The sequence below is a fragment of the Sinohyriopsis cumingii genome, chromosome 8, assembly GCF_028554795.1.
Source record: "Sinohyriopsis cumingii isolate HCF-2022 chromosome 8, ASM2855479v2, whole genome shotgun sequence".
NCBI lineage: Eukaryota > Metazoa > Mollusca > Bivalvia > Unionida > Unionidae > Sinohyriopsis > Sinohyriopsis cumingii.
Window position 1 is genome coordinate 32,671,589 of NC_142968.1, and position 11,469 is coordinate 32,683,057.

Genomic DNA, 11,469 nt, shown 5'->3' on the forward strand with positions numbered 1-11,469 from the left:
ACTTCCAGCAACCTCCAAATTAAGCCCTCCCAAAAAGAGGGAAAATGTCTTTTCATATGCTACCACTCTAGATGGTCATGGTTGCGCCTGGTTAATATGCAAGTCAACATGCTGAATGGAATACTGCCTTCTCCATGGCCAGCTGACAATGATCTACTACACCTACTTTTGTTATAGCTATTTCCTTGATTCTTTTAATTTGTAAAATGGAGGTAAAAACAAACTGGAAGGTGTGTGAATACTATCTGTTGTTGCTATAATAGTTTTATAAGCTGCGTACAGCCATATGTACTACTTGATTTTACTCCCCCTCCCTAAGTGGACAGTCCCAAACTTAATGAATGCTTCATGAAGGTTAGATGACAAAAGTGGTGGGTTTAACCAATCAAGCCTATTAGCTGAAGAAAATAACGCACATACCAAAAATAAAATGGCCGGAGGTGGGGTTATAAAAGCATGCATAAAATTAAGTGCTTTTATTTTATGAAGACTAATTAGTTCGAAATAACTGGTATACTGACAACTTACATTTGTGTATTATAATCCATAATACATTAAGTAATGTACAGGTATTTTTCAACTTTTAGAAAAAAGTTGTTTTGTTATAACATACTAAACAATGACATGGTTTTAACATACTAAAAAATGACATGATACATAATAATGTGATTTGAATGGCTTAATCAAATATATAAGTCGATTTAGAGTTACAAGACAAATCCCTGATTTTTCTAGCAAAAAATTATTAACTTATAGGCCAGCAAATATGGTACTATACCACAGAAAATAAATTTGATGTTCAAATTTAAGTTGCACATTTGAAAGAATTTAACTGGATTGTCTGAAGAATATCTTAGAATATGACAGTGAAAGTAAAATCTGCGTATAATGGTGAACACAATGTCGGTAGCAAAGGGAGTTAACCTGTAAGAGTTGCTTCAACTTGTCCACATAATGTATAGATAGGAAGACCTATTTCATCCTTCCAGGATGGCTGAATTTGGAGAAAGCAGAGTTATCATAGTGTAATGTGATCAGGTAATGAATTTGAAATAGAAAGGCTGACTTATTCAATTAGAAGGAACTTCTTAAGTTTTGATGGAATTGTTAACAGTAAAATAAACGGTGCAATAGTTTTCCCTTGGGACAGGTGCTTCAGATGTGTCCTGACTTTTGTACGACATGCCTGCTGTAATGATGGTGGCTTAGTAACATATTCATTTAGCATTTGCCGCAGTTCTTGATTTCGCATTACTTTGATGTTACGAGGATAGTGGGCAAGGTCACGTTGTGTTAGTTTGACTCCTGCTTCCAACAGAAGTTTTAAGGTCCTTTCCCGGCAGTTGAAAATTGACCAATACAATGCTGTTGTGTTTCTGGGAAAATAATAAATAATAAAGTGAATTCAATAATAAGTAAATAAATCAGACAATTAAAAATATCAAAATTCATTTTCTGAAGATACAGTTCCATAAATGTTCTGAAAATACTTACAGGATTCAAGCTTCACCTAACAACCAACCCTCTTCTGTTTCAAGCCAGCGTGACTTAAGAATAAAAATCTAATATTTTTTTGTGTGAAAATAGTGTTTTGTGTAGGTTTACTTTAATGTTTAGCTTTAGTGCTAGGCTTTGAAATTGAATGGAAATAAAATCTCAACATAAATAACATTGATAAAATTGTTAAAAGTAGTATTACATACACAGCTGTCATGCACTTTTTACTTTGGACCAAAACTATCATGAAAGATAAATAATAATGGTTATGATAAAGAGTACATTTAATTATTACACATATTACTACATGTCAAGTACACAAATAAATACCTTCATTAATTCAGTTTTGATTTAATTAGCAAATTTACTGTTTGCATCTTAAGTGATGCAATTTTATGAAAACAAATATCTTTTCTTTATGAACCAGACACTCTTTTGTTATAAAACAAACATCTACACTTTTCTTTCTGAACCATTAACTCTTATGTTATAAAACAAACATTTAAACTTTTCTTTATGAACCAGACACTCTTATGTTATAAATAAAAAAACTTCTTAAAACAAATTTATGTAAACATAAATACCTGGAATCAGGAATATCTGGATCTGCTCCATGACTGATCAGGACCTGGGCATTATTTTCACATCCGAAGTACACACTGGCTGAAAGTGCTGTCTCTCCAAAGCGTGCATCTTGCATGTTTAAGCAAGCCCCATGACTGACTAGCTTCTTGCAGGCACTCGAGTTGTTGTTTCTGGCAGCAAGGATAAGCGGCGTGTTTCCATCATCATTAATATGGTCAATGTTTAGATTAAAACTTAAAACAAAATCCAGTACTTCTTCTGAGCTTACGGCCATAACAGCAGCATGAATCAAATTTCCTTGACTACACTCAATGTATGGATCACCTCCCATCTCATAAATATATTTAATAATATCCATTCTTCCACTCATCACAGCCATGAACAGTGGGGTGGAACTATCTGCAGCTTTTAAGTTTATAAATGCAGTTTTTTTCTGACTATTGCTTCTGTTCTCATGTACATCTAAATTATTACTAAATTCCCTACATTCACACAATTTAGGTACAGTTTCTTCAGCTATATTTAAAGCTTCCCCATTACCTTGATCTAATTCATAATCAAGAATCCATTCAATAATTTCCTTATGATAATCAAATCCGAGAAAAGCAGAGATATGCAAAGGGGGATAACTCTTCTGGAAAAGGTTAATCTTGCTTTCCTTAACTCGGCTGCAACCAGCACTAAGCAACATTTTGGCAATTTCTCCATCACTGTTGTTGTCTGCATGGAGGGCAAGACCAAGAGGTGTTTCTCCAAGACCATTTACTTTCTCTAAATTGGCACCATGCTGGATAAGGAGTGCAACCATTTCTTTTCTACCATACATCACTGCTAGATGTACTGGAGACTGGTGGTTGCTCCCATAGATGTGGTCTACATCTAAAAGCAAAAATGAAATAGGCAGATGAAAACATTTCCAATACTGAATAGAATAGCGGCTCTCCAAAAGCAAGAAAGAAAATTATCATATATGTAACATAAAGCCCTGATTCAGCAAGGAAAACTGTCAACTGATTACCTTCTGAGGACCTTCAAAATCATAATGCCCTAACAAGAAAATGACATTCACACTTTCTAATTTAACATATATGCCATGTTTTCTTTTAAAATGTTTAGCAGATGCAATTTAGAGAATTCATCTTTCCATGTGACTAGTCTTGCATACAGCCTGTAGGTGACCCATATATATATATATATATATATATATACACACACACACACACACACACACAACCGGTGCGATCAACCTCAGCAGATATGGAAAAATTCAGACATGTTAATACCAATAAAATTAAGTCAGTTGTAAAATTATTTTCAGTCTGACTACCACATAAATACAGACTACATATGACTAAAGTTTTATTTTGTATAAACTGCCTGAGGAAACTGAAGGATAAGATCATCTTATCTGTGAATTTGAGGCCAGGACATAGGCCGAAATAATGCAGGAGAACTGCAAATAGTGAATTAAATGACTTACCTAAAGTTAAAGCAAGTGATGAATGCTGTTAGTTCTGCCACATAGACCTAGGTTTACTATGGTAAGATAAACTATGCTTTTGTATATATTCTACATTTTATCTTCATCTGCCATTAAATCCAAATCAAAAGAACTCTGCTCTTAATGCCCAAGGTGACCAAATTATCAGGACCAGGAAACCGAAAATGTTAAATGGCCACTAAAATCTTAAGAATGACCATATTATCACCTACACTGTGCCTAGCTTTATGACCAGGTATGCCAAAATTCATAATTTAGATTTTAAATATAAAAATAAATAGTACACATGGTCCTCAATGTTATTTATTTTAATCTCTGGAATTGAGCAGCAATAGTTGCAAAATCATGAAGCAAAGGGAGCCGAGTCAGAGCAATGATTGGGCAGATTAAAATGATTTGATACCTGATACATTTATCTACCTGAATTCATCAACTGTACCCCTGATGGCTGTGGTTTCACTTCTTTCATGGAATACCAGTTTTTCATGGATTTTGTATTTACTAAGAACCATGGAACTCTCAACATCAATACTGTCACAATATATTGATGGTAAAGCTTTATGGACAGTGGTTTCAAATGTCATGTACAGATGTGCTTTAATAATCACTTGGTTTGTTGTGTCTGGCTGCATTAGCTGTTTGATGTTGATCACTTTGACAAAGAACACAATGAAATGGACTGATCTTAGACAGGCATTTAATTTGCACTGAAGCTGACTGTAGTATTGTTTCAGCCCTTAAAAAATCCGACCTTTGTTGTTGGCCCATCTTCGTTCTTTTGTATTCTTTATATTGGTTACTGATGGAGAAAAAAAAAATTAAATACCAATAAATAAGTAAACTGGCAGATTCACAAATTTAAGTACCAGTGAAAACGTCTTTTTTTTCTCTCATAAAGGCTTAAAAATGGACAAAAAATAAATATAAATGAAACCACAGTATTTAGATTTAAATGTTTTCCAATTCAAGTCATCCTTTAGATTCCAATAAAATAGGCAATAAGGAAACAATCTGACAGCCCTGATTTTATTGGTATGATCTTAGCAGAAATGGTAATTCCCTGAAACCGGTTATTACTTACCATAGCCCTGATTGATATCCTCCCCATGTTCCAAAAGAACTGAGGCCAGGTACAGGTTATTACTTTCCACAGCCTGAATCAGTGGGGGCTGGGCAAGATGTACATTGTTTCCAGTATGAATGCTCAGAACTTGCTGTACATTGGCCCCATTTTGCAGCAGCAATTTTGACACCTCCACAGATTTGTTCATAGACAGCTGCAATGGTGTCATGTTCTGACAGCATGGTTCATTCACCCTTGCTCCATATGACAAAAACTGCTTAATAATAGTCACTTCATTCAAAATTATTGCAAGTGCAAATGCATTCATCTCCCCTTGGCCATCTTGTAAATTTGGATTAGCACCATTTTCTAGAAGAAGACTTGTGAGTAGTTCATCATGGGTACTCACAGCAGCCATTAATGGCGTTTCTAATCTAGTTACTGTGTTCGGTGTAATTCCTGCAGCAAACAGAATTTTGAGAATCTCTATAACCAATTCACGGACTTGTCCATTTTTAACCTCCTCACTTGTACAAGTTGTTGCCAGCGCAATGCCAAAGGACTGAGACATACCTGACAAGTATTGACAGTAGTACTTGATAGTTTTGTACACTGCCAAGTTATCTGGGTCTTGAATTTTAGGGCATTTCTTCAGGAAACCTAAAGCCTCTGACAGTTTTCCCATGTGGATTAAAGTACATAGGTCACAAAGTTGACCAAAATTCTGAGTTTTCCTCATCTCCATTATAGATACTAATAGTATATTTTTCAAAAAGAACATAAGTTTTCTTCACTCTCTTTAAATTGCATGTGTTTTTGCCAAGTTTCCTCTCACAATCTGAAAAATGCAACTATCTTCTCAAGCTGTAACTCCATTTCAAAGTACTCAGTGACTTTTACATGGCTAACTCCTTAAAATAAATCATTTTCTACCTCAATGCTCAACAAAGAATGAAGCAATGCAGTCTGAATATCCTTTCAATCCATGCTTTGTTGATTTTACAGCATTATCTGAAATACAATCAAAGAATTAATTCTGAAGATTCATCTGTGCTGCATAATAATGGAAAGTATTCACTGGGAATACTTTCTTTGACAGTAAATTTATACTGGAATCGAGATACTGTATATATAATAATTACGCAACTGGGAATAATTTCCTTTGCAACAAATTTAAAGTGGAATCATGATGATGTAGATATTACAGTAATAACATGTAAATGGGAATTCTTTCCTTGGCAATAAATTTATACTGGAATCATGATGCTTTTGATACTATAGTTATAACATGTAAATGTTTGATTGTACAGTTGAAAGGCACATCTTTTAACCTATAAAGAATAAAATGCACAAATATCAATGCTTTGTTCATAATTAATACAAATGCTTTTTAAACATGATCAAATATGATCCAATGATGATATTTTTTTACTAGAATACATAAAAACTATAATGCCATCATAAAAGTTACATATCTCACAAGATTTTCAAAAATTAATCAACAAAAAGACCCACATTTTTTAAAAAATGTGACATGACAGCAACCCACTTCCATATTTATTTGAGGATCCCAAGACATAAAACTATCATCATGGAACTTGTACAAAAATGTGAACAATTTTTACATTGTTTGGTAAGGTAAATGTTCACACTGTTTCAGGGAATGAACAGCATCCATACATAAAAGTTTAATGAATCTAAATGTAAATGAAAATCACAATTCAAAGTCTTGTATTTGATGAGTATAAGGATGTACATGGCGATTTTAATGTGGCAACTTTATCTATAACACTGAAGTCTTAATACAATTTTCATTTGTGTACTAACACAATGATAGCATAGCATTTCACTTCACAGAAAACGATTTGGTACACAGGTTTTATAGAGTAGAAGTTCATACTTATTGTGATTACTATTAAATTTTATTTTGGTATATTTTGGAGCATACACTACATTTGGGACCAACATATATGTAGGTCATGCTTGGATATATATATATATATATATATATATATATATATATATATATATATATATATATATGTATGTATATCATCATTCGGTTTGAAGAAGCACACTGGTGGTAATTTTTTCAAGATCCCAGTCACAGTTAAATATTTAAATTTTATATCAGACTCATGTCCACTATCACTTTTGTGCCATTTCAGTTTTAGGAAATAAACTTGATATGCCTGTATGTTATTATTTTAAAGTGTCTCATGTACAACAAAGTTGTTCAAGGTGAATAATTTATATTTTTCATCACACTTTGCTTTCTTGTCACATACCACACTGGGGATCCTATCTTCATGATCAAGGGTGGACGCATTATATTTTTCTTAATACATTCCTTCCAGTCTATACCATCACAGCCACTTGAGCCCAAGGGGTAAACATGGTACATCTGTGGTATTCCACATTTGGAATATCATCTTGAATATCAAGAGCTTCATACGGCAGAATTTTAGGTTTCAGTAACCTTGTTCTTTCTGATCTATAGTTTTGGCTCTGTTCAAGACATATGAATGAGATCTGGTCACTAAGGGATGTGTTTCACCCCCCATCTGGCATCCTATCTTCATGATCAAGATCACAATTAAGCAGTTCATGATTATTTTTATTTCCCTTTTATTTTTTATCATCTGATGAAGTATAGTATACATGTTTCTGTCTGATGGCATCTCATGTACAACAGTTAAGGTTTTATCTTCAAGGTTAAGATCACTGATAAAATTCATCCCTACTTCTCCACAGTTACTTTAATAGGCTTGAGGCAGACACATAAAACTTTCACTTTATCTACTAATGCTTCAGCAGTCACAATGGTCTCAGCCAGATCACATCACTGCATATTTTTGTGACCTCACCCCAGTAGGTGGTTAGCCTGTAGAAATCTTAGAATTTCAGTTGGCTCTCAGCTTATAAATTCAGTATTGCAGTAGATCAAACTGCAATTTTAAGCCACATAACAGTCCAGATTATCTAACATTTCCAAGCAGTTTTATTCTTAAACTGTCTCTAAATGCAAGCAACCATCCACCACTGCATTGCAGTTTTTGTAATTTTGCACTCCACTGATGGTAAGTAATTTAAAAGAGAATAAAAAAAGGCAGATAACTATTTGCTGGTCTATTATTTCTGCAACATGATGTGTGCTGTCACTTAACATTGGAAATGTGATACCATGTATGCATGCTTTTAAAAGCTCATAAAACAGCATTGCAGCTAGTTCAAACATATGAACCCAAGTGGCCTCCACTTCACCCTTGGTAATCTCCTAGCCCTCTCCCCTCCCTCCAATCAATAAAACTCCTTAATACTTACTTTTGATTTGCTCCAACTTTTTTTTCAAAAGACGGGATACATATGCTTATATTCAAAGTTTCCTCTGACCCCTCCCACCCAATTTTAGATGATAATTATGTTGGGGTGCTAAAATGGGATTGGAGGGATTAAACTTAGACTAACATACATTACATTATTATGACCAAAGGGATTCTTAGTACATATGACCAAAGGGAGTGTTAGTGTGGGGGAAAAGGTTAAATAGATAGCAGTACCAATATCAGGTTTTTAACCAGTAATATGTTGTGTCTGTGTGTGTGTTTGGTAAATATGGGAATTTCAGAGGTAGATGTGAGTGAAGTTATGATAAATCTGGGTAACTAGGTCAGCATCACTGAAATTAATGTAAGTTGGGTGTGAGAACATATCAATGGCTAGTCAAGTTTGTGGGTTCCAGGAAAGGCTTTGACAAAGTAAACAGGTCAGCATCATGACATATCTGGATAACTGGGTCATATCCCTGCTGTTTCAGCACCATTTAGTTATGGTATGATCTGGGGGGAAAGGGAGCTGTCATTCTTCTAGCAATGGTTAGCCAATCATATTCTGTTTGTGGGGAAAGGGTGTGGGATAACGATATTGGTATATATATATATATAAATACCGGGTATAGTGAGGGGCAGAAAGCAGAAAGAAAAAAATGTCAGCAGAGAACAGAATCTGATGTAGCTAGAAAGAAAAAAACAGAAACAGATATTCAAGATGGACAATTAAGAGAAATTATACCTAATAGACATAATGGAGTGATAGATATTCTGATTCAACAGATATAGTGAGAAACAACGAAGATAAACATTAGTGTAGAATTTGGAGAGGGGGACAGAACTATATTGGATATAAACAGTTGATTGCAATATGACTTAAGTGTTGTTAATTAGTATACCACTGGTAAGTGTTGTTAATTAGTATACCACTGGTCCCTGCCTCACCCCGAAGTCAGACGGACCACACCTAATGGGCCAGATTATGATCAATGTGCTTTGGCTTGTTCCAAAACTGAAAAATAACTTACTACACCTACTGATAATGTGATATTAATCCAAACAATAGGAAGGAAGCCTCCAATTCAGTGTGCTGTACTTCCATATTATGCAGGCACTATCATGGCCATGTCTCGAGCATTAGCATGGGAAAATGAAGTACTACAAATCAAGACCTCAACCCCAATATTTATGTTTTGGGCATTCAAGGTATTACAACATAGAACAAGGGAAAATGGTCTTCCATTCCTTAAAGGTGTTATAAGTCAAAATTTGTGTAGACATAAAAAGTGGAATCTCTTAACTAAACATATTATGCTAAACATACTGATATATCAGTGTCCTCCCTTGTATTACTTTATACACAGAATAAATAAAATGTATTTGTAAATTGTTGTCAATGATTTGAGTCACAGTGGTTTGTTCCTACTTCCAAAAAGAACAAAAAAAAATAAATAAAGAAACTGAGGAAATAAAATTTACTGGTGAACAAGTACTGTTATGTTCAAGAAAAGTTCCCCATTTGTGTATTTAAGGTGTTCTTTCCTCTGTAAGTGATTCTTAGTCCGATAAATCAACCTCACAAATTTGTGTTGATACTGATAGATGATGTTGTGAGTCTGATGTCATCTGTTCATTGAAATATGCAATTCTGCTGCATGCGGAACAAACCTGCTTACACTTTAGACACATACCGGTAATTGGTAACTGCCATATCAAGTGCAAAATTCAAAATGGCCATAGGACAGATGGTTGTGCTATTCCAGGTGGATTTACAAGTCACCAAACATGATTTGCTCAGGAAATATAATCTACATGTCACCAAAAGGACCCTTCAGCCGACAGTAGCTGCACAGCCACGAGAAATACCGGTAAGTGTATAAAATATAGACCTACGTGTGCAGCCAAATTTGCAGCTTTTAATGAATAGGTGATATCAGGCCCTCACCCAAAAATCAATACTATCATGGGTGAAGGGCTGATTTATCGGCCTAAGTGATTCTCAGAGTCAGATGAAGTATTGTAAACACTTCTGCTGCCCAAACGGTACTGATTGTTTTTTGCCTATTCTTTTTCTTGTTTTTAATATGACTGGTGGTAGTCCTACATGTAAGACCTGACGCTGTTATTTATGTTGTGGGTGTCAAGGTCTTACAGCCTAACTAACGGCGCTGTGTAGCGTGTTTTGATGACGACTAACATCGTTACGAAAGTCAAATTTTCAGGAATATTTAAAAAAACTGACAACTAAAATAACGACGCTTTTCTACAAAGTAAAGTCATAATGTTTTAGTCAGACTAAACTCTGATGTCTTTTCTCTAATAAATTCAAATTCTCACAAAAGAATTGGACCTATTTTCAAGTTTTGTTGGCCTACATTTCAGTTAGCTGGAAAGCGATGAAAGCCGGGAATGCCGAAATCGGGTTAAGTTGAAATATTATTCTTTAATGAAGCAAATAAAAATATATTATGCCTATTGGAACTGTAAGCAACGGTTCATTTCGTTCAAGAAACTTATCCCCAACATGTACCTACTTGAACTTACTTTGGCATACCTCAACTCCTGTTGCATTGCAACAAATTCAAATGTATGTCAATGGAACATGAAAATGCATCCATTTGCTAGTTTCAGATTTTCATTCGGCCAGGATAAAGACAGGACAGTAAGTATATTAATTACACATAAATTTGTGGAAGAGTGTCGATATAGGTTGCCAAGTGTGTGAGATGTTCCTGAAACTTTGATTACTCATTCCGATGTCAACAACATCGGAATACGCTATACAAGGCCGTTATTTGGATAGTAAGACATAGTACCTAAACAAAATCAACATGTTCTATGTCTTACATGTAGGACTAGACTGGTGGCAGCCATCAGCTAGATTAGAAACAAATGACAGGGAACAATGTATTGCTCTAGGTGTAGTCAAACATTGTAAGTCGCCTCCGCTGACATTTTCTTTTTTTTGGGCGACCCAAAAACTTTAATTTATTTCAGGACCGATGTCATACCTTGTAGGCCTACCCTTAGTTTAGTCCTACAAAGTAAGCCCTCGACCGAGATATTTGACACCCAAAACATAAATATCATGGTCGGCGGCTAGTCCTACGATGTAAGACATAGCACATGTAGGTTTTGTTATAGTGCTGACGCCCAAAACATAAATATCAGCATCAAGGTCTTACATGTAGGACTAGGTCGGCGGCTTACAAGGTCTACCCTTAGTCAGTTAGTGAACAACGATTCACTTCAAAGCATCAGTATACAGTAAAGCCGACTTATTTCTCGTAAAAACACTCAAAAACATACTGATATAAAGTGTATATTTTACGTCGTGTAGAGTGCGTGTGCACGATTCTCCCGTTTGTGTGCTATTATGTGGACCATGACATAACCGAGAGAACGAAAGTTGGCCTTAGAAGTTAAACGAGGAACGGTACAAAGACTTTCCAAAACCATCTGACTGCTACTCCTACACTTGTTACAAAATTTAG

The 11,469-nt window shown here is 35.0% G+C and overlaps 1 protein-coding gene across 2 annotated transcripts; it reads right to left on the reverse strand.

Annotated features, from left to right (window-relative positions):
- Window positions 1–229: 229 nt before the first annotated feature.
- On the reverse strand, window positions 230–11,406 carry LOC149793249 (transient receptor potential cation channel subfamily A member 1-like). Of its 2 annotated transcripts, none has more exons than XM_089967218.1 (4): window positions 11,307–11,406; window positions 4,665–5,657; window positions 2,082–2,961; window positions 230–1,376 (listed from the first exon to the last, which is right to left on the reverse strand). In XM_089967218.1, exons 2-4 carry the CDS (start codon window positions 5,425–5,427, stop codon window positions 1,067–1,069), a joined length of 1,953 nt encoding a protein of 650 aa, XP_089823344.1. In that variant the 5' UTR covers window positions 5,428–5,657; window positions 11,307–11,406; the 3' UTR covers window positions 230–1,066. The 2 variants fall into 2 exon arrangements, with proteins under 2 accessions (XP_089823344.1, XP_089823343.1); XM_089967217.1 differs by having other exon boundaries at window positions 11,285–11,406.
- Between the last annotated feature and the right edge of the window lie 63 nt (window positions 11,407–11,469).

Excerpts from the sequence above, each read along its gene's own strand:
- LOC149793249 (XM_089967218.1), bottom strand. The coding sequence starts at position 5,427 with ATGTTCTTTTTGAAAAATATACTATTAGTATCTATAATGGAGATGAGG. Across the intron at positions 2,962-4,664 it reads GGATATCAATCAGGGCTATG|ATGTAGACCACATCTATGGG; the intron begins GTAAGTAATAAC and ends TTTTGCTTTTAG. Across the intron at positions 1,377-2,081 it reads CCAGATATTCCTGATTCCAG|AAACACAACAGCATTGTATT; the intron begins GTATTTATGTTT and ends TTATTTTCCCAG.